The sequence below is a fragment of the Aethalodelphis obliquidens genome, unplaced genomic scaffold, assembly GCF_003676395.1.
Source record: "Aethalodelphis obliquidens isolate GAN/ISIS:26980383/991018 unplaced genomic scaffold, ASM367639v1 scaffold67, whole genome shotgun sequence".
In the NCBI taxonomy this organism is placed as follows: domain Eukaryota; kingdom Metazoa; phylum Chordata; class Mammalia; order Artiodactyla; family Delphinidae; genus Aethalodelphis; species Aethalodelphis obliquidens.
In genome coordinates this window covers 9265146-9292294 of record NW_020838011.1, presented here as the reverse complement: position 1 = coordinate 9292294, position 27149 = coordinate 9265146, and the positions used below count along the sequence as shown (strand labels likewise).

General features: G+C 32.9%; 1 protein-coding gene across 4 annotated transcripts in view; it reads left to right on the top strand.

Annotated features, from left to right (window-relative positions):
* Positions 1-27149, top strand: part of UBA6 (ubiquitin like modifier activating enzyme 6) — a 79996-nt gene that overhangs the window by 39022 nt on the left and 13825 nt on the right. For all 4 annotated transcript variants that reach the window (XM_027089661.1, XM_027089660.1, XM_027089663.1 and 1 more), the window contains 17 exons: positions 368-491; positions 3930-4033; positions 5569-5631; positions 6567-6643; positions 7129-7195; positions 10778-10921; positions 12366-12433; positions 13145-13223; positions 14328-14408; positions 17880-17957; positions 19497-19678; positions 21242-21347; positions 23142-23231; positions 23469-23549; positions 24523-24651; positions 26112-26163; positions 26258-26321. In XM_027089661.1, the coding sequence (XP_026945462.1) occupies positions 368-491; positions 3930-4033; positions 5569-5631; positions 6567-6643; positions 7129-7195; positions 10778-10921; positions 12366-12433; positions 13145-13223; positions 14328-14408; positions 17880-17957; positions 19497-19678; positions 21242-21347; positions 23142-23231; positions 23469-23549; positions 24523-24651; positions 26112-26163; positions 26258-26321 (1589 nt within the window). The remainder of the gene's footprint in view (positions 1-367; positions 492-3929; positions 4034-5568; positions 5632-6566; positions 6644-7128; positions 7196-10777; positions 10922-12365; positions 12434-13144; positions 13224-14327; positions 14409-17879; positions 17958-19496; positions 19679-21241; positions 21348-23141; positions 23232-23468; positions 23550-24522; positions 24652-26111; positions 26164-26257; positions 26322-27149) is intronic.

Genomic DNA, 27149 nt, shown 5'->3' with positions numbered 1-27149 from the left:
CAGAGTCTGTCATTAATGACTTTGAAACTTACCATTCAGTCACTTTGAATGTTTTTATAAATCACAAGAATCTTTGCATCTGTGAAATATTTGAACTCCCTTGTGGAATCTGTTTCCCCCAAACATAGAAATTATATTTTAAACATTCATAATAAAATAAGTTTGAAAATCACATAATAAAATGATAAGTCACTATTTTGTTACAATTCTTTAAAGCATTGCTTTTAATATGGAAGGAGAAGAATGGCTTGGAATTTTGGTTATTTTGAGAATTTTATGATAATATGTTCCTTTTTGTGTGAGATTTGGAATTTGTACAAAAAAGGAATACATGGACTTGTTTTTTAGTATATTACTCTATTTCTAGGCTAATCCTGGCATTGTCACTTGCCTTGAAAATCGTCCTCACAAACTTGAAACAGGACAATTCCTAACATTTCGAGAAATTAATGGAATGACAGGCTTAAATGGATCTACACAACAAATAACTGGTAAGTTTATGTGTTTTATTAATTCATTTATACTTATCCATTATTCAGCATGTTTACAGTTCAGACACTATACTCAGTGTCAAGAACACACCATTAGCTCAGACAGACATGATCCAATTCTTGGCCTCAAGACATTTAATCCAAGCGAGGGGATACTAACATTCAGCAGTGATGGTATAAAGAGAGAAAAGGCGTTCTGGGAACTCTAACCTTAGCAAGGAAACCTACTCACTTTTGGTACAGCAGCAGTGGTGACAGGGTATCTTGATTAAAATTGATTGCATTGGCTTACGAAGATGATGAAAAGAATATTCTGTGCAGAGACAAACAGTAAGAAGCAAGATAGAATTCAAGGAACTTAAAGATATAATATAGCAGGGTGACAGTGGGAGTTGAGATAGCAAGAGTCTTAAGACATTTAAGAGAAAACTTTATGGTAGGTGAGCGAAGATTCTGGCACCTTATTTATTTACACATTAGGGAGTGCAAGAAGAGGAGCAGGTTTTGGAGAGAGATAATGAGTACAGTCTAGGCTTGTTGGGTGAGGTGACAGTGAAGTATTCAAGTGAAGATATATGTTTTTGTCCAGTGGCTTGGATAAAGGGATGAATGGATGTTACTGCAGGCAGATTTGTGGATTTATTGGCAGGAAGCTGTAGGAATCTGTTTTGTCAGTGGACTGAGATGAAATCATGACCCAAAGGAGAGGTAAGGTGGTAAGGCCAGAGATTTGAGGAGAATAAACATTTTAAAAAATCGAAAAATCATCAGGCTTCATTTAGGATCCATTTGAAGTTGAAAATAATGAATTTATAGCAGCGTTAGTCTGCGTAGTTTGTGATTTTCCTCCAGCCATATTTAAAAGAGTTAAAGACATTGCTAGATGTCTTGTAACTCAGAGACAGCAGTGTTTACACCTGTTCAGTTGAGAGTGATTCAGTTTTATCTTTAGGGCATCTAAAAGTATAATTATGTGATTAGTGTATAGACTAGTAAATGGATTACTTTTATTTTTCTTTTAATGACTACAAGATGGATCCTTAGGAGAGAGAAAAAAAAAAAATCAGTCCCTGTTACGAACTCTTTATACCAAAACAACTTTGGATCTATATTTGAGAATCTTTGGGGACTTCCCTGGTGGCACAATGGTTGAGACTCTGCTCCCAGTGCAGGGGGCCAGGGTTCGATCCCTGGTCAGGGAACTAGATCCCACATGCATGCCGCAACTAAAAGTTTGCATGCCACAACTAGGGAGTCCACGAGTCACAACTAGGGAGTCCACGAGTCACAACTAAGGAGCCCACCTGCTGCAACTAAGACCCGGCGCAACCAAATAAATAAATATTAAAAAAAAAAAATCTTTGGTAACAAAACTGTTGGATTATGTTTCCCAGACTGTATCTAAGTATGTAAAATATAGATTGAGATCACTGATATTAAAGAATTTTTATCTGTTTTTGCATAAAATTGACTCAACTAACTATTTAGGATTATCCTTTGTTGTGTTGGGGGCCATGCAATGGTGGATTGTGGTGCTGGATCTGCATCTTGAGGCTATATGTATATATTAACAGGAGAAGCCACTGGATATCAAGGAATGAAAATAAAACCCACATTTTGTACCAAAAATTCTTTGGGCAGAGAGAGAATATTTGAATAGAGTAGCAGTTTATGAAACTTTTTTTTTCTTAACATTTATTAGTTGGTACTTACTGCTCTAAAGTAATTTTCTGTTATTTGAAAAACATTTTTAAATAGCTAAAACAATATATGCTTATTCTAGATATATATATGTATTTATGTTTAGGTAGAGTTAAAAATGAGTTCTAGTTCAGACCTCCCCTCTACTCCAGAAGTAACAGCAGCTAAGTTTGATGTTTACTCTGCTGACCTTTTCTGTCTACTTAATATATAAACCTTATTTATTTAATTTAATTTTGTGAATAAGCAAATCGTTCAAAAACAATAGAAAGGGGACTTCCCTGGTGGCACAGTGGTTACGGATCCGCCTGCCAATGCAGGGGACACGGGTTCGATCCCTTATCCGGGAGGATACCACATGCCACGGAGCAACTAAGCCCATGCACCACAACTGCTGAGCCTGCACTCTAGAGCCCGCGAGCCACAACTACTGAGCCCGCATGCCACAGCTAGTGAAGCCTGCACACCTGGAGCCTGTGCTCCGCAACAAGGCAAGCCACCGCAGTGAGAATCCCATGCACCGCAATGAAGAGTAGACCCACTCACCGCAACTAGAGAAAGCCCATGCACAATGAAGACCCAGTGCAGCCAAAAATTAATTAATTAATTAATTAAAAAAAAAAGAGAAGGCAAATGTTTATAGTGAAAACTTTATTGCCCACCTATGGCTCCCACTCATTCTTACCTGTCCATTATTCTTAGTTTATTGTGTGCCCTTCCAGGTTTCCTTATGCATTTTTACATGCAAGGTAACATATTATGACTAGAGCTACCCTTTGCCTTTTCATTAAATTAAACATCTAGATGGTCTTTTCACATCAGTAATTGTAGAATAGTCTCCTGTATGATTGAAAGTGGTATAGTATAAATTTGATTTGCATTTTACATTTTATGAATGAGATTAAGTATCTTAAGTTTTAGAGCTATTTCTTTTTCCTTTAATGTGAATCATCTGTCCTTTGCCCACTTTCTCACTGAGTTGTTATTTTTCCCCAGAACTCCTAATATATAGGGCATGTTTGCTGAGTTTTTTTTTTTAATATGAGTTGCAAAAATTTTTTTCTAGTTTGGCATTTGACTTTGCTTGTGATGGCTCTATGTGTATATGATGTCAAAGCTTTCAATGTTTTTCTTTTGAGTCATAATTAGGAAAAGCTTCCTTACTGCAAAGTTTTAAAGAAATTTTTCTCCTATGCTCTTATCTAATAATTTTTTTGTCATCGTTTTTGATATTTAAAACTTTTATCCATTTGGAATACTTTCCCAGATGGCTTTTTTTCCGAAAGATTTATTGAGTATCTTTTCTTTGCTGGTTTGAGGTACCACCTTAATTGTGTCCCTTGTGGGTCTGTTACTGAATAATCTATTCTGTTTGTCTGCCTGTCTATTCATGAGCCAGTATCATACTGTTTTAATTATTATGAATTATATATATAAAAAGTATCAGTATATTAATTATTGAGTCTTTATAAAGTATTTTAATATCTAATAATAAGCACCTCTCATTCCTTTTTTTTCCATCCAAGTTTTCTTGGCCATTTTTGCTTAAGTCCTTATATTTGTATGGGAAAAATAATCTGTCTAGCTCCCCACACTTCCACCCACCACCAAATAAAATGATTTATACTGAGATCTTAATTTTGTTAACTATGAAAAATTAACATCTTTATGATGATAAACCTTCAAATTTAAATACTTATATCAGTATGTAATGGTTTTCTTTTTTCCTCCTTTTAGTGGTATCACCATTTTCTTTTAGCATTGGTGATACTAGAGAACTGGAACCTTATTTACATGGAGGGATAGCTGTTCAAGTTAAGACTCCTAAAACATTCTGCTTTGTAAGTATTTTTTTTTTCTGATTAAAAAAATGTTTCTTTACAGAAGAATGGCAGGGAGAAAAAAAGCAATAAAAGTAATTCAAAGGCTGAACAGATTTTGTTTTTTAATTTGTACCCACTTTCAGGAAAATGGAATCAATCTATGGAAATAAACTGATAGCAGCAAAAAAATTTACAGCTACAATACCCATCTATATAGTTCACAAAGGAACTACTCCTTTGTGAATCATCAAAGAGTTGATTATACTTCTTATAATTACTTCCTAAGACAAAAGATATAATTAATATGTATTTGAAAGATTTAATAAGCATTGATTCAGTATATGTTCTGTTTTATTACTCAGTTATTTACATTTTTGAAGTAAAAGGAATATTTCTTTTATTTATCATATTTGTTAATCCAGGTTTTTAAATTTTTAATGTTTTGGATTTCAAGAAATAGTGTAGGGGCTTCCCTGGTGGCGCAGTGGTTGAGAGTCTGCCTGCCGATGCAGGAGACGCGGGTTCATGCCCTGGTCCAGGAGGATCCCACATGCCGTGGAGCGGCTGGGCCCGTGAGCCATGGCTGCTGAGCCTGCGCGTCTGGAGCCTGTGCTCCACAACGGGAGAGGCCACAACAGTGAGAGGCCTGCGTACCGCAAAAGAAAAAAAAAAAAAAAAGAAATAGTGTAATATGTTAGAAATGTTAAATAATTCCCATAAACTGGCATTGGAAGGAAAGGTAAGTATCCGTATAGAGAGAATGTAGAGGCTACTTGTATCAAGGAACCAGCGAGCCTCTTGCTGCTTAAATCCTTAGGCCACTTCTCAGCATAAGCTGTCTAATAAGTCTCTGTTTTTTCTTGCAAGTTCTCAAGGTTTTAACTTGACTGCCTTTTCTTTTCCAGAACAATTATTAACTAAAGTCCTCTACAAGGTTTTGTTCAAGCCAAAGTTAGAGCTAAACAGATTAAAATGCTACAGCTAGTCAAATCTGCTGTAGGAAGATTTGTGCATTACTTCCTCTTGCCATTTACCCCAATTTTTAATTATGCCTCAAGTAAATTTCAGATTGGGTTTGTTTTTTTGGGGGGGCAGAGGTGGTGGTGGAGTGTTGGTTGGGTTTTTTGACCTTGGTGTGTTCTTTGCTCCACACAGAAAATTTTAACTGGGTATTTATTCAAGTTATGTCAGGCATAACGAGTCCTGATAACTTGGTATCAAAAAAATGTGGTAGCTCTTTGACTAAGATTATAGATTTTTTCAAGTATTACAAATGTTTGTACCAGTTCTTCCCAAATTTACTATTTGGAGCAGGTTATCTAGTTGCATGTAACATTAAAAAAATAAAGTGTGATAATACGAAAAGGGGTAACCAGTGAATGGTAGCTGTTTTATATTTCAGTTAAAACATATTAGCCCAACCTTATTTATTTCAGACCTTTGGGAGGGAGCCATTTCTTTTAGTGCTCTGTGTAGTTTGTCAAGTAGTCATGTGCTTGCTCCGAAGTAATAGTGGATTTTTTTCTGTTGTTTGTTTTGTTTTTTTCTGTTAGGAACCATTAGAGAAGCAGATAAAACATCCAAAGTGCCTTATTGCGGATTTTAGCAAACCTGAGGTAAATAAATGCTTTGCAGGTTTGAGAAAGGCGGGTGGGGATTGGTAAGGGATTATGAAGATTTCTGTCAGACTGTCAGATTTTTTAAAAATAAAAGTTGTATTCATGTATCTAGAGCTGATGCCAAAGGATTAAAAATAGGAATTTATATAATGGAAATGTTAAAATAATAGGAAAAAGGTTTACTTTTATAATGATATACCAGGTTTGATAGTATAAAGGTGGTTTCATTAATTTATGCAAAGGTGATCATATTAAAAATTTTCTGAACCATGTAGAGTTTTATATAATACATAGTTCTTCCATAAAAACTTTGGAAGCATTTATTCTGTTTTTTTTAAATCACTGGATCAGTTTTGTAGCAGTGAATGTATTTATGATAAGTAAAGAATTATATTCGATATTAACAGTTCCCAAATTTGTAAATGTTAATAAAGAAAAAGAATTCGGTGCTCTTGTACAGACATTTTGTTTCCTTTGTTCAGTTGGTAATACTTTGTTTCATATGGATAACCTAATAAAAACTAGTCATAGAGCCTGGGCTTAAAACTTAGATCTTGGGCTTCCCTGGTGGCGCAGTGGTTGAGAGTCCATCTGCCGATGCAGGGGATGCGGGTTCGTGCCCCGGTCCGGGAAGATCCCGCATGCCGCGGAGCAGCTGGGCCCGTGAGCCATGGCCGCTGAGCCTGCGTGTCCGGAGCCTGTGCTCCGCAACAGGAGAGGGAAAAAAACCTTAGATCTTTGTTTAAATATATCTTTATGACCTTGAAGTCAAGTCTCAGCTTCCTTATCTGTTATATAAAGATATTAATAGTAATAAGCTAATACATTTGTTATAATGATTAAATTAAATAATGTCTTAAAAGCATTAGCACAGTGCCTGACACATATTACACACTCAATAAATATTGACCAATTTTTAATGTTCTAAATAGGCACCTTTAGAGATTCACTCAGCCATGCTTGCCTTGGACCAGTTTCAGGAGAACTATAGTCGCAAGCCAAATACTGGGTAATGTTCTTTGTTTGAAATAACTTTTTTTTTAATTGTAATACCACTAGATACACCAAACTGTATAAATACTTCTGACCTGGTCTTTTTCCTGGTAGGAGTGGAGAGATCAATTTATAAAAATGGAGTTATACTAAATAAGAATTTTCCTATTTTGAAGTCCTCAAAAGCTATAACTTTTTAAAATAAAAAATCTGAGAATTATTAAATTATGAATCCACTATAGAATTTTTTACCTCCTGGTATTGTTGCAAAAAGTTTTTGCCATGTATATTTAAAACTAAACATTATATACTGTTCTTAGGTGAGCATGATTTTGATGTAATTTTGAAGTAATGTATTTATAAACCAGTTACCTTAAAATCAGTAAGCACTTTGTAATCCACAGGTTTTCAACGTATTTCTTAAATTTCAGTTTTGAATATGACCTACTGTTTATAGCAACTGAGAACATTGAAATTGGGGTGTTTTATTTTGAATCCTAGATGCCAACAAGATTCAGAAGAGCTGTTGAAACTAGCAACATCTATAAGTGAAACCTTGGAAGAGCAGGTGAATATTCAAAGTTATGGCCATCAAAAATTATGTAACATATAAATCTTCTATATATTACTGTTCTCTTATCCTGCAAATTCCAGTATTGCTACTTATTGACTCTGTGACAGTAAGCAAGTTACTTGACATTCTTCTACTTCAGTTTTGCAAATCTTTGCCTGATTTTTAATTAGGTTGTTTTCTTCTTATTAATTGAGAGCATTCTTTATATAATCTGGAAATTAGTCCTTTATCAGACACACATGTTACAGATATTTTCTTCCAGTCTGTGGGTTGTATTTTCAATTTACTATCAATACAGTGTCTTTTGAGGAGCACAGGTTTTTAATTTTGCTGAAGTTCAGTTTATCAGTTTTTCTTTTTTATGGTGTGTGCCCTTTTTTAACTCAAAATCATAAAGCTTTTCCCCTGTATTTTCTTCTAGAAGGTTTATTGTTTTGTGAGTTTATTTTTCTATATCATACAAAGTATAGTTCGTGTACATGACTATACATTTTGAACTCACTGTGTACAGTTTTGTACTTTTTTTTTTTTTTTTTTTTTTTACGCGGGCCTCTCACCACTGTGGCCTCTCCCGTTGCGGAGCACAGGCTCTGGACGCACAGGCTCAGCGGCCATGGCTCATGGGCCCAGCCGCCCCGCGGCATGTGGCATCCTCCCGCACCGGGGCACGAACCCGTGTCCCCTGCATCAGCAGGCGGACTCTCAACCACTGCGCCACCAGGGAAGCCCTGTACTTTTATTAATTTGTTTTTTTCTATCTTGCCAGGCATAGATCAAGGTTCATTTTTTTGTGTATGAATATCCAGTAATTCTAGCCCATTTATTGAAAAGACAGTTTTTTCTTTATTCAGTTTTTTTGGCATCTTTGTCAGAAATTTATTGACCACATATGTGTAGGACTCTTTCTGAACCCAATATTATCTTCCATTGGTTGTTTCTATCCTTTTGCTAGTACCATCCTATTTTGATTACTGTAGCTTTATAGTAAGACTTGAAATCAGGTTTAGTCACTGGTGCATTTCTCAGAAGGAGCTTAGAATTAACCATATTCCCTGAGTTCTTAACACATTTCAAATTTTTCTGTAACCTTTATTCTTGAAAGGAGCCTGGCTGAAAGTAAAATTCAAGGCTGTTAACTTTCTTTCTTGATATCTTGCTTTGTATCTTGTAGTTGAGAAATATGATGTCAGCTTACTTTTCTTACTTTTTATAAATAATCTGGTCTTTTTGCCTTGGGGCCCTGTATATTTTTTTCTTCTGTGTAATTTGTCATCTGTGAAATCGAATAGTTTTACCAAGTTATAACTCAAGGTTGATCATTCAGTCAATTTTTCCAGGTATACCATGAGCCCATTTTGATTCATAGATTCATATTTTCTTTTATTTATTTATTTTTCCCCTTTGGGGAAGGTGGAATGGATCATTGGGGTTCTTAGTTATTAAATTTCTGATTCAAGGTGGGGTTTTCCACATCTCCAAGTGTTTGTTGATATATAATTAACTCAGTCAAATTTACTCTGCCTTGTAATTAGTTTGGGGGAGAAATTTTCAGTACTGAAATGTTTTGATTCTAATTTTCTGTCTCCTTTTTACATCTGCTTTGTTTGGTAAACTGATTTTTCTGTATATGCTTTTGGACAGGGTAAGGGTTTTTGGTGCTTTTTCAGATTTCTATTTCTAGAGCCCCTCTTCCTCTTCTCTTCCTGAAAAGGAGTTTCTTTAATAGGTGATTTTTTTTTTAACTAAAAAAATTTTTTTGGTGGATACGTGTTGATATATCTTGTGGATCTCTTTGCTTTCTGCCAAATCCTACTTAACTTCCTCTCTTACTTCCTTTTTTAGCCTTCTCTGTCAAGGGATATCTCCCCCTTTCTATTTACATCATTCTCCCCAGGGAAGTTCTTTCACCATAGCTACTGCTGAGATCTGCCAGACTTCATACATGTTCAGTATTTTTTGCACTTAGTATGGGCCTTCTGTTTTCTCAGGATGATTTTGACTGTGCTTTGTCACATTAGGCCTTTCATTCTCTTTTCTGTGGTTACACGCTTCCTGCTCTCTGTTCAGGCTTGCAGCAATATGAAGTCCAGAAATAGTTCATTTGGGGTTTGGTGTTTGTTTTTCTATTTACAGGCAATTTGAAGTTCATATTTTCTGTTTCTTAGTAATACTGAAGCCCTGCCACTGGTTTATTTCTCTTCTTGTGGATATGTATCATCTTTTGGAGACCGTGTGCAGAAATTCAGATATAGGCCTTAGTCATTATCCTAGGGTGATGAAAAACTCCCCAGATTTGGATGTTTGTTTATTAAAAAATATAAAATCTTGAAAGGTTGTGTAACCTAATGGTAAGAATAGAGCTAGAGAGTTGGACTTTTTGGGTTCAGATCCTGGTTTGACCACTTACTAGCAGTAAAATCTTGAGTAAATTACTTAATCTTTCAAAGTCTCAGTTTTCTAATTTGTATGATAGAAATTATATTTCCTAGGATTATTTTGAAGATTACATGTGGACTAATAATGTACAACTCAAAATAGATGCTCAATCAAATTACCTGCTTCTATTAGCATTCTTGTCATTGTTTTTAATATTATCAGTACCACCAATATCTCTGCATTCAGAAATGCCACATCTTAAATGAAATTGTAATCTGAGTTGAGTTTAGTGCTAAATAGTTGTAAAATAGTGAGATATAGAAAATTGAAATGGAGTGGGTGGAATGTGAGTAAATAGTAACTTCTTTTTGTATCATAGATATCTTTGATAATGTAATGAAAGCCTTTCTTCTTCCCCTAAATGTACATTTTACATAGAATTTCAGGAGATTAATTGAGCCCTACTTGAATCCTAGGTTAAGATTCTAGTTACTGATGTTGAAAGAACAGGAAGAGAAAGAGAAGCCAGAGCTCATGAAGAGATCTTTGTGACAAATAAGAAATTGTGCTAAAATAATGGCTCCAAAATCCAGTTCTCCATTTTTTTCTTAAAAATACTAATAAATTTTATTTTGAGAAACATCATTTCAGTTTAAGTATGATAATGAGAACTTTGTGGTGATTGGCTCTTAGATTTGTATGCAAAAGTGCCATTACTCTCAATTTTTTTCCTAAACTGCCTTTTCTAACAATGTATTGCCTCATTTTTTACAGTTTTACTTTTTATTTGCCACTTCAAGCACAAATGATAGCTCATCATTTTTTATGGGTCATTTTTTTTTTTCATTTATGTAGGTGCAAGGTTTTTCCATAGTTTTCATTAAAACATGTTTTTTAAAATTCTGGTTGTTTGTCCGACATCACGGTAGATAATCCAGTTAATTCTAAATTGTTCCCTAGTGTCACATAAAGAGTCAGAAAGCAAAATTGGGCAGGTACTGGTAATGAAATATACCGCTTAACGTAACTGACATGGAATTGGATCTTTTATTATGAGATTGGGACTTTTTTTTAGGACTTAAAAACTATTAGGGAAATTGAGTAGCTCTTTTAGAAGTTAAGGTATAATTATTTATTGAAATTTTGAGTATACCATGTGAATACTGTTAATATTATTGTCTTTCGTGGCTTGTGTTTCAGCCTGAAGTAAATTATGACATTGTGCGTTGGCTCTCTTGGACTGCCCAAGGCTTTTTACCCCCACTTGCTGCAGCAGTAGGAGGTGTTGCCAGCCAAGAAGTATTGAAAGCTGTGACAGGAAAGTTTTCTCCTTTATGCCAGTGGGTTAGTTCTCTATTTTAATATTTTTTTTGTACTTAAGGTTGAATTATTCACCCATATAATGAATGTCTGTTATGAATTATAACATAGTATTAATTAATATATTATAAAAGCAACCTTAAAATATTTTTTGATGCATGAGTCAGATGTGATGTGCCACCAAAACTTAATTCTGTAATGGAAACGGACAAGATCATTTGTTGAGGCTATTGGCATGTAACCCAGAGTTGCATTCTAGGATGTATTTCCCTCATTTGTGAGAGTGAAGGAATTATCACTCTTATATTCCTTATATATAAGGAATTTTCTTATCCTTATATTTAGTTTCCACTACTGTTAGTTTAGCAGTTACATGCTTTCAGGACTCCTGAACTGTTCCATGGAGTCTTTTGGCATCATGAATCTTCAGATTCCCTAGTTTCTATGTATAAACTTCTAAAGGTAGAAAGCATAGGAATGGTAAAAGTTTGATAACTATATAGGGTAAAAACATCACAAGATGGAAAAACCCTGGTTTCTATTACCAGAAGGAATAATTGGCAAAGTGTATCAAAGGATACTCTTCAGGCCCTTTATTTTTTTTTTAATTTTAAACATTTGAATATAACATTGATCTTGTTTATTATGTTTTAAAAAGTTTAAATTTAGCTTTAATAATTAAAATTTGTAAATTTATTATCGATGCTATTAATTAATGTTATTTTGCTGCTGGATTATTTGGTTTATTTTAACACAGTGTACAAGTTCAATTGTAAAAGTCTGGTTTAGATATAACTATTAGCAGCATGGGGAATATAAATTATGTTATTAATATAGATTCTATGTTATAATTAAATAAATAACCATTTATTCATGTTCACGTTTTTTAGCCATATAAGTTACTTAAAATGAAAATGAGAATGAGATTCAGGGGTTTTTTTCATTAACCTGAACTAATTCTGTTTGTTATTATTTTAAATGCTGAAATTGTGGCTTCCTAGACCATTTCCTCTGTAGTGTATGTAATAATTACAGATGACATAGTTTCCAAGTTGGAAATTAAATATGGACTAGGTACTTTCCTATCAAAAGTAAACAAATTATTCAAATGTAGCTGAAATTGAATGAGCTTCCAGAAGTTTTTATGTAGTTATAAAAAATAGATTTGGAGATGAAATTTCCTTTTGTTTGTTAATAATAGAATATATCATCTGTAAGATGGCTAAATGACATGAATCAAATTATATCTTTTTACAGTTCCTCCAGATTTAACCATTGTTTCAATTGAAAGAATGTAAGGAATGTTTATTGCATAAGAGACAATTATATTTTTTAATCCATTATTTTACTCTGAAGCAGCATGTTTATCATTGTTTTCTTTAATGATCATTAAATAACTACAGAAGATAATTTTTCTAGCAATTTAGCTTTCTACATAGTAAGTTATGTTTTTATCTTCTACTTTAAGTTATATATTGAAGCAGCAGATATTGTCGAATCCCTAGGCAAACCTGAACGTGAAGAATTTCTCCCACGGTAATACTGACCTTTTTGTTGCTTTTTTCTTAGTTGTATGTTTATAAGGAGCAACTAGATTAAAAGAGTTTTTGTGTAAACATGCATTTGTTTTAGATGTCTTTTCTCCTTAGCTCACTTCTGCAGTCATTTCTTCTCTACTTAGAGATTGTGTCATAATAATGCAGTATCTCTTTACCACCTTATAAATAATGAATATAAAGTGTTAAATTTATATCATGAGAATGGTTAGGTTTCAAAACATCATTCTGATTTTAGATGAAAACAATTGCTACCTGCAGCTTTTATTTATATCAGTCATTCTTTACCTTTTGGGTCACATATCTCTTTGGGAATCTGATAAAAGCTTATGAATTCATTCTCCCAGAAATACACATAACCCAAAGTTCTGCCTTCAATTTAAGTGGGTTAACAACTTCAAAGCCCAACCATAGTCTTCTCTACAAACCTTTATTAAAAATCCCTGCCTTAAAAATTTTTTTCCGGATAAACTAAAGTGACCTTCACTTAAGTCATTTGGACTTAGAATATTAAGTCAAATGGAAAAAAGAAACAACTGATTTCTTTATGAAATTTCTTCTCTTTCAAATAAGATAATGTATCTATTAGTTTGGAAGAAACTCATTAAATTGGTACTAGCAGCAATGAAACTAATCTTAATAATGTTTTTTTATGCCATTCTATTTTCTTGGTTTATATTGTTTTTTACAGAGGAGATAGATATGATGCCTTACGAGCCTGCATTGGAGACACTTTGTGTCGGAAGCTACAAAATTTGAATATCTTTTTAGTAAGTAGGAATAATAATGAGAATAAATAGTACAGTCAAACTGCTCTTGTATATCAAGTTAATTTATTAAATGAAATTTGAGTACAGTTTCTAACATAGTAGACATTCAGGAAATGTTTAAAACAGGAATTTGTAAACTGTACCTGCAGGCCAAATCCATCCTGCTGCCTGTTTTTATAAATAAAGTTTCACGAGAACACAGCCAAGCCCATTTATTCAAATATTGTCTATGGCTTCTTTCATACTATAATAGTGGAGCTGAGTAGTTGTGAAAAAGACCGTATCGCTTACAAAGATGAAAACATTCACTGTCTGGCCCTTTATAGAAGATGTTTGCCAACCCATCGTCTAGAGAATTAGTACATGTAAAGTTAAAATACGAGTATAATAGTTTTGAACATTAAATGATTTTCTAGAAATACATTAAAAATTGTGGGGTTTGGGTTTGTTTTGTTTTTTCTAACCAAATGTAGGAATATGTAGGTGGATCTGTCTTTCTTACAGGGAAGCTCTCCCCAATAGCATAAGACGACTTCTCCTGCCACTTATTTTTTTAATTATTATAATCAGTCCTAAAAGTACTACTGATTTTTATTATTCATTTTTTAAATAATATTTTGAAAATCAGCAGTATTCCTGAGCTTTTACCTGCATGTAGAATCTCTTATTAGTTTTTACTTAAAAGTCTTAGAATAGTTATATTCATCAAATGAGTTTAGAAAATTATCTATAAACAAGTAATCTTTTTAATTGTAATGTTGTACTGTTTCATGCTGTTTGTTTCCATCTTATATAAAAACTGAGTTCAAACTTTGGCTTTTGTGTGGAATATTAAAATGTCTTCTTTTTAAAGGAATTATAAATATTATGCTTTTCCTTTTATGATTTATACATTTTTTTAATTGAGACACTTATAATGATATCATGAACCATTAAATATTTTAAAGTAAAATGATTTTTAAGTTACTTTAAAAGTTCAAATTATTTTTAAAAGTATGTATTTATTGTAACAGCATTTGAAGAAACTTAAGATGAAATTGCTCTTTAGTAAGTAGATGTTTTAATTTTGTTTAATCTGATACCTTTTATTTTTCTTCTCCATAGGTAGGATGTGGAGCCATAGGCTGTGAAATGTTAAAAAATTTTGCTTTGCTAGGTGTTGGCACAGGCAAAGAGAAGGGAATGGTAAGATATAAATCCTTGAGAGTTAAAAGTTTATATTTCTTTTGCTGCCCAGTTTTGAATCATATTTGACTGCATGGATCTGAAGTATTGGTTTTTGAGGATAGGGCCACTAGGCTAGAAATTGGAAGATTCTAAATATACCCTGACCATTTTTCAAAATTTATGTGACCTTGTGACAAATAACTTGAGTTCTCTGCTCCTCAGTTTCTTTCTTTAGTATTGTGAAACTGTTATCTGTACTACCTGCCTCATAATGTAATTATGAAGATCAAATGTGAAAGGGCTTTTGAAACAATAAAGCACATTAATACTGTTATTTCTATTAGATACTACTTGTTATTAAATAAATATTTAAGATGGGAGAAGCTAACATTAGAAAGTTGCAGAGTACTCAGATATTGTTTCAATTGGTGAGTATCGAAGAGTGAGTAGTGTAAACTTTGGTATACAGTATAAATTCTTAAGATGATAAATGTCAGTTAACTGGAAAGCCATGTCATATATTTAAATAAAAATGTATTTCATTGATGCTGTTTGCCTTTAAGATGTACACTACAGTGGTGACGTCATAGATTTATCATGGTGACTAATAGTAATTAAATGACTAAAATTTATTTAATAGTTCACATTTTATAGTTTATTAAACTTACTCTCACAGTTACAGGCAGATGTCCTACAGTTATATTATTCCTGCTCAGCATTTCCTAAATTGTGTTCCACAAATGACTATTAGTTCTGGTAGTTTTTAAAGTATTTCTTAAAAAAAAAATCCTTGGTTACACAAGTTTGGATATCACCTACTTTACTCCTTGGAACTTCATAATACATATCAGCATATAAAAGTCAGGAAAAGAACTATAGTAAATAAACCTACTTACTTCAGGTAACAAAACAAGGTAAGTTAATGTGGACAGATTTCTAGCCTACTGCAAATGCATAGTCTTGCTGTATAAATTATTCTTTTTTAAAGTGTTTACATATGTAGCCAAACTAACTAGAAGGAAGGAAAGAGAAAGCCCCAGGTTCCAGGAACCAAGAGGGAAATTAATTCCCGAGCTAAAAGCTGTGGTGACTCATAAGTGTTTCTGTCTTAAATATATGTCCAATACATTAACTAGAAAGAAAGTCATTTGTAAGAAATCATAACTCAGAGCTGCACCACACTGGTGTATGGGGTCCAAAATTATACCATATAAAAACTTCAAGAAGAGAAATGAATATAACAAATTTAGGGCCATTGAAACCTCTGATTAAAACAAATGCAAAACCACATCATGGTGGTACTTACACACTGAGAGTACATAGGACTATGCAGAGAAATCAACATCCATTCAAGACAATTCACAATGAAAAATGACAGTCTACTAGAAAAAGGTACCACCTGGAAGAATCAGCCAATGAAAATAGAAGAATTAACTCTCTAAGAACTATAGATAATAGGAGTGCTACAGATAATAGAACAAACTGTAAAGTTAAAAATGACCAAAGACATAGAAAGAAGAATGGAAACATGAGGGGAAAAGGCACTGGAATTTTCACAAAAAGCCAAGGAAGAATTTTTGTATAATCAGTGAACTTAAAATTCCAATATAGCTGAAGTGAGAATTGATGAAAAGAAGATAAATACCCAAAATATAGTATAGAAAGATTCTTTTTTTTTAAAATGAAAGAGGATACATTTGCATGGTCCAACATAAGTGTATTAGAATTTCCAGAGAGAGTAAAGATAAGGGAGAAGAAGTAATATATACCAAGGATAATGACAAGTTTCCAGAGTTGAAGAGACAAGTGTGTTCAGATTGAAAAGGTAAACTAATACCAAACAAATCAAAAGCAAAGATAAAAAGAGAGATTACTTAGTAGACTTCTCATCAGCAATAAATGCACACCTGAAGATAGAGAAGCATATCTTTATAGTGCAAGGGATTATCAACCTAGATTTCTATACCCAGCTAAATTATCTGTTAAGAGAAAAAAAAAAAAAAGATAATTGACTAGTAAAATGATGAAAGATTACTGCTTATTCTCACTGAAAGAACTATGGATTAATACAGGCAATGTGTGAAGCAAGGGTAAGTAGAGGCATTTATCAACATTCTTAGATTTAAATAAGCATTAATTTTTAAAACCTTTAATAACCTAAAATATTGACCAGTTTGGGGGTGGGCTGGTTAAGAATAAGTAAAATATTCATTGATATGGAAAACAGAAGGGAGAGTTCAAATATCCTCCAGTTGTTCAGGAGGAAGATGGAGATTTTAATTTTAGATCTTAAGTCACATGTACATGTTAAAATTTTGAATATCACCACATAAAAATAGAGATTTAACTTCCAAATCAGTTCAGTGAGGGGTTGACAGGGGCGTTGAGGGAGGATTAGAATCAAGAATACTTGATCAATCCAGTAGAAGAACAAACAAAAAAAAGTGGATAAAAAGTAGGGTTGGGGGAGGTAGAAGAAAAAGCTTTTTAATCAGTAATCACAATAAGTATACATTGATTAAGCTTTTTCTTAAAGGACATTTTCTGTGCTTTTTTTTCCCCCCATTTCAAAGAGATACCCTCTAACACGTAATTAAAAAGAACTGTTGAAAACAAAACAAACAAAATATATATATATATATACACACATATCTATATATATATATATATATACATATATATGTATATATATATATCTGAAATGCCAGCTAAAAGAAAGTGAATGTGTTTGGGAATACAAATCAACATGTAACAGCTGGAACACACTCTGAGAATACTGCTTCTAGTGAAATCTTTTACAAATACTAGCTTAAGTGGCAAATGCATTATGAGTACTTTTTAGATTATCTTGGATCTGTTTAATCTTTCATCCTTTAGAATGGGGGTCTGCAAACTTTTTCTTAACCAGATTGTAACTGTTCTAGGCTTGTGAATCTTAAGGCTCTGTCACAGCTGCTGAGCTCTGCCATTGCAGTATGAAAACAGCCATAAAGTGGCGTGACAGTGTTCAGTAAAATTTATTTACAAAAACAGGCAGCCTGCCTGCACTGTAGTTTGTAGACCTCTGCTTTAGCAAGAGCTTTCAAATTGAAACATGCAGGCTTTCTTTCCCAATCAATTGAGATTGAGAATAAATATGTGTAGAAAGAAGAGCTAACTCCTCTATGGCTAATCCATTACGGTTCTAAAATGTGATAGTGATGTTAAACCTTTATTTTGTTATGAATAGTTAAAAACAAGTTTTGAGTAGGAGTTGCAGTTGGTTTCAGCTGTTTTGTTTGACGTGTTCGTATGCTAAACATTATCATTAAATATAAGTATAAAAACAGTAGTATTGGTAACCAGTTTTGGAGTATTTGTATTATAACTTTTATCAGCCAAATTAATTTAGAATAACTTGTGGGAGTTGTTTTAGTCATTCAGAGAAAAACAAAGTAGATTTAAATTTATCTCTTATGTAATTTCAGCCATTTTTTTCCTTGGTATTAGGTTACAGTAACAGATCCTGACTTGATAGAAAAATCCAACTTGAATAGACAGTTTCTATTTCGTCCTCATCACATACAGGTGTGTTGTTATACTGTTTCAAATTTGAATCATCTATTATGTTATACAAAAAAGAAGAGAGTTTCCTTTTTATAAATAGAAAATGGAGCTTTAACAAGCATAGTATCTTCTTTATTTTATTAGAATCTCTCAAATTATCAAATAATGGGAATGACAATAGAGAAAATATGTAATTATTTTTTAATATAAAAATTAGTTTTTGCATTGATTTTGGGTGTTAAAATCTGAGTTGTGAATGATGGGCAGTATTTTTTTCATTTTATAATCAAGATGTATCTATGTAATTTTAGAAACATCTTAGGATATAAAAACAGCTTCCCTAATTTGAAGTTTTTATAGATGACAAATTTGGCACTGTCTTTTTTATTAACCTTTATTACAAAACAGGTAAAGTTTGAGAATTTTTTGCTCTTTTGATCTTGTTTGATTATTTAACATCCCTTTTTATTATAAAATAATGCTTATTTTCAGTCTTTTTTATGGAGGTCAAAATATTTAAGTCAGTAAAAGAAACAATTTAGTCAGTCAAGCAAATTTGCTCTTTAGAAATTTTTTTCACTTTGTTGTTCTACAACTCATTGAGAATCTTAGTAAACTAAGAAATGTCATGAACAGGAAAGTAATTAAAGCATACTTTTATATAGTTATATAGTGGCATAGTTAACCGAATGACCTCACCTATCCAAATACAAAGAACTAAGTAACAGGGTCTCCCATGAACTAAAATTTATGTGATAAGATTCATTCACAGACCTTTGTGCATTTTACTTATAAAAGAACTATTAAAGCCTGTTTGTTTTACACTTCTAACAAAGTTTACAGTTTGTATGTATGAATGCTAATAGCACTGAGAAGTAAAAACATGTCCGTCTAACAATATGAGAAGAGACAGATACCATTAAAACTAGATGCATTCGTTCAAGCTGAATGATCTATAGATACTTAGTGTCAGAGCCAGTCCTCCCAAATAAACTATGATAGCACCTGAAAGGACACCAGTGATTTAAAAATGATCACTAACTCTGAAAGAAAAGAAAGGGTACTCTTTTTATAAAACTGCAACATATATAATAATTTTTTATTTCCATCCAGAAATGGTAAAATTTTTTAAACATTTTAGTACCAAAATATTGATATTAGGTTACCATACCTCTGAGAGTTCATATTCTATAGAACTTGGATTTCTAATATTGTACTGAATGTGTTCTCATTTTTTTTCTAGGCACTTACTTGACTCAAACCTCATTACTAGGGAAAAATGTACTTTTAATTAGACTTTTAACTAATATTTTAAGAACTACAGAGCACTTAGCTGTAAAATAGAAGTTGTTTACATTTTTATTAATAATGTATGAATTATTAATTCTAATGTGCATTACTAAATGCAGCATGACCACAGTGAATGTAATATCCACAAATTAAAAATGAAAACTGGTCTCATTACATTATTCTTCATATAAAAAATGTTTTAAGTTCAGTCATGGTCTATTTTTCCTGTTTACCATTTATTTCTTCTGTTTTTATATGTTATTTGTTTAGAAACCTAAAAGTTATACTGCTGCTGATGCAACCCTGAAAATAAATCCTCAATTAAAGATAGATGCACACTTGAACAAAGTATGTCCAGCCACCGAGGTGATTTACAATGATGAGTTCTATACTAAGCAGGATATAATTATTACAGCATTAGATAATGTGGAAGCCAGGAGATACGTAGACAGGTATGTTCTTGAAATTCAGGTTCATAGAAATCGTCTTTCTTTTGTTTTCACTTCATTTCTCACACCTATTTATTGAAAAGTTACTGAAGTTTCTGATTATTCTTTATGTTCCTATTATAGTTCTTCTCGAACCCAAGCCTTTTGATGATTTCCCATTAGAGACAGGATAAAATTAAAAATCTTTAAAATGGCCTAAATGTTTTTCATAGAGTATCTGCCACCTGTCCACCACTCCAGCTTAAAATTTACTATTTCTCCCTGGCTCCCCTTATTCTAGCCACACATTCTTTCTTTCAGTTCTATACAATGGGGGCATCTAACACTTTTCACCTCAGGGACTTGTACATGATCTCCTTCAACCTCAGGAAATTATGTTTATCTTGTTCTAAAGCTCCTGACCCCAAATCTGCCTACTTACTCTTCACTTCCTTTAGTTTTTTCTCTCATCCTTTCAGTTTCAGCCTAAATGTCTTTATTCAAACAGACTTTCTTTAACCCCTGAATTCTAAATTAGATCCTCCTAAGATAATCTTTCACAGCACTCATTTTTTCTTCATAGCACTTATTTTTTATTGACATGCACATTTATTTAATATTTGTTTCCTCATTAAATCATTTATTCAGTTATTATTTATTTTCCCATCACTCTGTCCTCAGTGCCCAATACATGGTGTCATTCAGTAAATATTTGTTAAATAAGTAGATGAATAAATGACTATGATGTATACACCTTACATAATCTTTCTTATATCTTTGTATGACTCTCTAATGTTAGGGTGCTAGAGCAGATTTATTAGCAGGAAAATTTACCAGTTGAGAGTACAGTGGAAAGTTTGTAAACTTGTGCAGAGAAAGCCAAAAAAGAAACTTTAAGAAATTAAATAAAGTGTGTTGAATATAGGCATCATAAGTATTGAGAAAGAAGGTTTGGGATGAAGAAAATGTTGAAAAGATATAGTGAGGTAGAACTTATAGTCAGAAAATAAACCAAAGAAGAAATAGAAAACAAGAAAAGAAAGGGTAACACATTAATTAAGAGTTAACCCAGAGGAAAAAAAGTTGAAGCCCAAAATTTGATAGGAGTTTGTTTTTTCTGTTTTCTTATTGAAGTATAGTTGATTTACAGTGTTGTGGCAATCTCTGCTGTACAGCAGTGACTCAGTTATACACATAGAGACATTCTTTTTTTATATTCTTTTCCATTATGGTTTATCACAGGATATTGAATATAGTTCCCTGTGCTACACATTAGGACCTTGTTGTTTATCCATTCTGTGTAGGAGTTTTAGAACAAGATAAACGTAATATGTCTTGTTCTAAAACTACCAAACTTTGGGAATGGAAGGTAGAGACAAAAATTGCTAGAGTGAGCAACAAAGTTTGTGGGAGGAAGAGGATGGTAATAATAAATGGGTTGTTTGGTGGTCATGTATCTGTTTCCTAAAGTGTTATATCCAAGAAGTGATCAACATGTGAAATGGTCAGTAGAAATTGGTAAGTTGTCCTCTGCTTACATTGTTACTGCTCACTTTTATGTTTATTACCTATTTTCTTTTCACATAGCCGTTGCTTAGCAAATCTACGGCCCCTCTTAGATTCTGGAACAATGGGCACTAAGGGACACACTGAAGTTATTGTACCTCATTTAACTGAATCCTATAATAGTCATGTAAGTGAACCACTTTTTTAAAGTAAATATCTCTTCTTTATATCTCATCATTTTTATATCTCACGGTTTATTTCTCTTCATTAGTCAGCAAATTTGGTTTAGCATTCCTAATCCCTTCTGTTTTTGATCCGCCAATGATGTCTGTGCATATGTGTATAGACATTTTTTTAAATGTAGCTGAACTTATTTTTTTAATCATCAAAATTTTGTTTCCGGTCTTTCTGGAATATTATTCTTGTGTTTACTGTTTGTTTCTCAGAGCTGCTTGATTAGTTTTTAGCAACCTTTGAACTGGTGACCCACCCAAAATCTTACTGAAGACTCGGTTTCTCCATATGAGGGACCAAGCCATTTGTAACAATATATGTTATACAAATGATATAGGTGTAACTTTTTTTTTTAACCGCCACGAGTGATTTTGCGATACTGCCAACTTTGAAAATCACTGGTCTAAGAAATGTAGGCTTGGGGATTTAAAAAAAAAAAAAAAAGGTCGGGCTTCCCTGGTGGTGCAGTGGTTGAGAGTCTGCCTGCCGATGCAGGGGACACGGGTTCTTGCCCCGGTCCGGGAAGATCCCACGTGCCGCAGAGCGGCTGGGCCCGTGAGCCATGGCCGCTGAGCCTGCGCGTCCAGAGCCTGTGCTCCGCAATGGGAGAGACCACAACAGTGAGAGGCCCATGTACCGCAAAAAATAAATTAATTAATTAATTTTTAAAATTTTTTAAGAAAGGTCAACCCAAGTTGTAAAATTGAAAGAAGAATATTATTTTACAAGCATAAATATCCCTTTATTTAATGGATATGTTTGGTTTAGAAAATTTTTTAAATTTTAATAAAATTTGTTTTCCCCTTTACTCTCATGCAATCAGAAGTTTATGTAGTGAAAACACTATAATAGACAAAATTGATAAGTTTGATTTGAAGGAAATTAGGTGGAGAAAATCATGATATGCTGGGATCATACTAGAAGATTTTCAAAGTAGGGGATGTTACAAAATTCCGAAAGTTCCCTTGATTCTCTCATTCTACCACATCTTCCCCTTCTCCGATATGTATATTCTCTAACTTCATACTCAGAAAAACTAGAATTGAATACTCCATCTGGCTTTCCTTTTTGGTTTATAACATATTCCATGGTATTTTATAGATCAACACACTAAAATAAAGTCTCTAAGTAAAAAGAGACAAAGTGAGTTGTTTTAGATTGGGTAAGCCAATAAGACTAAATGTACCAAATGTACCCTTTAAGAGAATATGGATTTCTTCAATGGTACTTTTTCATATGACACAACATAGACATTTGCCATTTATTTAATACACAATTTCTGCAAGAAACTATACCAAGCATCAAGAACATATGATTCCTGCTTACAAATATTTTTTTCTGCCTGGAGAAAGAAACGGTATGTGGGCACTATATTGGGAATTCTTGAATTATTTTTCAAAATGCAGAATATTTAAAGTGTTAAATGTCACCTTGATACTTGGAGAAAACAAAAAAAGGTAATTATATATAATAGTCTGCTATATGAGTACTACATGGTACCAAAGGAGTGCACAGATAATAAGTGACAATAGGATTTGTGTTTGTTGTTACATTTCTGTAAACACGTGGGTTAAGTGTCAAAAGAGTAAACTTTTCCTCTTAATGTGTAGGAGAAAGAAGATAAAAAATGTTGGATTTGTTTTATTTTTGAATTTTGTTTTTTAATGGTCTTAAAACACTCAAGTAAATTCATTCCATAAAAAATTGTCATTGCTTCTCTTAACTGTTGTCATATTTTATAAAATAGCGGGATCCCCCAGAAGAAGAAATACCATTTTGTACCCTAAAGTCCTTTCCAGCTGCTATTGAACACACTATACAATGGGCAAGAGATAAGGTAATAAAGATATTTTTTAAGAAATTTTTCTTTGAAGTAGAAAAGATGATATATTCAACTTTTTTTTTAATTTTTGAATTTTATTTTATTTATTTTTTTCTACAGCAGGTTCTTATTAGTCATCAATGTTATACACATCAGTGTATACATGTCAATCCCAATTGCCCAATTCATCAGATATTTCCAACTTATAAACATACTTTTATTTGTAATGTGTTTTCCTCTTTTCCCTTATAGTTTGAAAGTTCCTTTTCCTACAAGCCTTCGTTGTTTAACAAATTTTGGCAAACCTATCCATCTGCAGAAGAAGTCTTAAAGGTAAAAAACAATACACTTTTTTTTTTAATTGTGTAGTTGATTTCCAATGTTGTGGTAATTTCTGCTGTACAGCAAAATGATTCAGTTATATGTATATACATTCTTTTTCATATTATTTTCCATTATGGTTTATCACAGGATTTTGAATTTAGTTCCTTGTCTTATACAGTAGAACCTTGTCGTTTATCCATTCTGTATATAGTAGTTTGCATCTGCTAACCCCAACACTTTATGTCAGTGTAATCTTATTTTCAGGTTGCCTATAAATAGTTTACCTCCTTAAACAGAGATTATACATTAATATTGTATATAGTAAGTATATGAGGAATCTCGAAGTTAGCAGGTCACAAATAACCCTTCATTTTTAATTTGGTCAAACTATATGGAGTTGCAAATATTTTACCATGTTTGACTCACAGAACAGCAATTCATATGGTTCAACCTGATAAGGATTTGGTAAATGATAAGAGAGCTACAAATAATAAAACAGATTGTTAAGCTCTTTGGAAAAAACTGAAGTAAGTTTTAGTGAAAATTTCAGGAGTAGGAATGGTCTCAGATTTATTAGTCTCATGGTGAGGGCAACTTCAAAGCTGTTTTTTCACTTTCCTTTAATCCTACACTAAAAAGGCCAGCTTTTTAGTGTAAAATATTATTCATAGCACTTCGTATAGTAAGTACATACATAGTACTAACTTACCACTAGCAAGACATGAGGATAACTTGGGAGATAAGAAACTTTAGAGTTAACATTTTACATACTGTCTTTTCCCATTTCCCCTCCAGAAAAGAAAAGAAAGAGGGAAAGTAGAAAGACGGGGACAGGGAGCTTGAGGTGAAAATAATAAAATCATAAGACACATGAGCTGGCACTTCAAACTTTGGCTGACATTTCCTGGGAATATGTGCATGTGTGTTTGTGTGATTAATTGGACATGTATTTGCTTTGTTTTCTTTTTTCCTCTCATTCTAGAAGATACAAACTGGACAAAGTTTAGAGGGCTGTTTTCAAGTTATTAAGTTACTTAGCAGAAGACCTAGAAATTGGTCCCACTGTGTAGAATTAGCAAGATTAAAGTTTGAAAAATATTTTAACCATAAGGTAAGTATACATTATAAAACATTAAGAAAAAGTCTAAACTTGGCTCATTTAATTACTATGAAATTAATTTCATTGACCTGAAAATGTGTACTCTTTCTTTCAGGAAGCTTTTCAGAAATTAGTACGTTAACTGAGAACAAGTGACGGGCACACAACTAATTTCTCCCTGAATGTTACTGATTAAAGAATGCATTTAAACTCCACCCATTGGCTTGTCAGTTATACATTTAACTAATCCTTGTCTTTCTGTGTACAAAATGGGTTTTAATAAAATAGGGGTTCCTTCTAGAGAAGAAGGAATACATTTAATCAGTAATCATAAAGAAGTTTGTTGTTCAGAGTAAAGCAAGAGACTGAGAGAATAGAGATTCCATCAGAAATTTTGTTGGAATTTTGCCTTCCCCATATGTATCTAATAATCACATTTTGTCTGTTTCCTCATTGTAAAATGGGAGTAATAAATTGGTGCCTGACTCATAGCATAGTGGTGAGGATCAAATGAGTTAATACGTGCAAAGTCTTTAGCATAGAACCTGGTCCATCCCATAAATATTTAGTGAAGTATTAGCTGTTATTCTTACTCCAGTTACATACAGAAGCTTGAATGTGTCCTGCACTCTGTTTAGTCTCTCCCTCTCTTTAGGCTCTTACCTATTGGAATATAAAATAAGCTCATCTTTTTAAAGTCTTTAAATTATACTTATTCCTGTTTTTCACTTCCTTTTTTGCTCTGCTTCTTGGAAAAGTGGTCTATACTAACTGTTGCCATGTCTTCATCCAGTAAATGTGTCTTCTTTCCCCATGACTATTGAAATTATTCTTACCATGACTATCAATGACCTCATGTTTCAAAATCTACAGAACCCTTTTTTGTCCTTATCTTCTATGGGTTTTTTAACTTTTTTTTATCATGGAAAAATTCAACCACAGAAATAATAGAGAAAATAGCATATAATTAATCTCCATGTATTCCTCATATATTTGTCACCCAGGTTTAACATTTAACAGCTCATAGAAAATCTTATTTCATCTATAATCCCACCTAATATACCCTCCCCCAGATGGTTTTGAAGCAAATCTCAAGCAGCATATCATTTCAAAATATAAAATACTATGTATTTTTACTGTTTTTTTTTGCTTGTTTTAAGGATTAGCTCTTTGAAAGGAGCAGAATGATATGTAAAATATGCCACCGTTTGTGAAAAGGGATAAAATAATCTATATTCATGTTTGCCATAGATGCAAAAAAAAGAAAAAAGACTATATAAGTGTTGATAAAAAATAGCAATAGAGGTTATTCCAAGTTGGGGTGGGGGGCAGTGACAGGAGAATGGGCAGATTGAGTACATGGTGACTGGAAGACTTCACTGTATATCTTTTTATGTATGTTGTTTTTTGAGGTTTTTTTACTTCCGTTAATATTAAGTAGTGATTTTTTTTTAATTCAATTTTTTCTTTAGGCTCTTCAGCTTCTTCACTGTTTCCCTCTGGACACACGATTAAAAGATGGCAGTAAGTATATATCAGTGTTGAGAAGAAAGTTTAATGCAATTTATTACTGACTGCTAACACTGAAAATAATATTTTGTATTTTGTATTTTGTTAGGTTTGTTTTGGCAGTCACCAAAAAGACCCCCCTCTCCATTAAAATTTGATCTAAATGAACCTTTGTAAGTATATATATCCAGTTTTATATACATCCTTCATTGTAAACTTCTTAACTGTGTAGGTTTACATTGGAGGGTGAAAACTGCAGGCTCTTTAATGTTAAATTATTGCATCCCTGTTAATCTAAGAGTTAGCATAGCATTTTGGCCAACAAAGCCAGCCACAATACTTCTCCCCACACATAGGTGAATCTACTTTTTTACATGGTAAATAATCTTATTATTTTTGTCTTCTCTAAAGTACAACCAAAGTGTCATCTCTTTGACATTATTCATTAAAAAAGTAAAATGAAGACAGATGTTTTCCTATTTAATGAAGTCAGTATATAAGAAACTTTAGTTACATGGGGAAAAATGATCACTACTAAATAACTCCCTAAATAATCTCAGGTTAATTTTCAAATGAGTTCATCTTTGAGTAAATGCCTGTATATCCTATCTATATTAGATATGCATTTTATACACAAACATACTTATATGTATATATTTTAATTAAGCATTTAGCTTGTTAACCTTCCTTTCAACAAATAATTCTGTGCTTAGTTTTTTCCTCTGGTGCTTATTCTTAGTCACCTTATCCTGATTGCTGCTTCTTTTTTTTTAATATATTTATTTATTTATTTATCTTTGGCTGCAATGGGGCTTTGTTGCTGCGCTTGGGCTTTCTCTAGTTGTGGCGAGCGGGGGGCTACTCTTCGTTGCGGTGCGCGGGCTTCTCATTGCGGGGGCTTTTCTTGTTGCAGAGCATGGGCTCTGGGCGCACGGGCTTCAGTAGTTGTGGCTCTAGAGCGCAGGCTCAGTAGTTGTGGCACCCGGGCTTAGTTTCTCCGC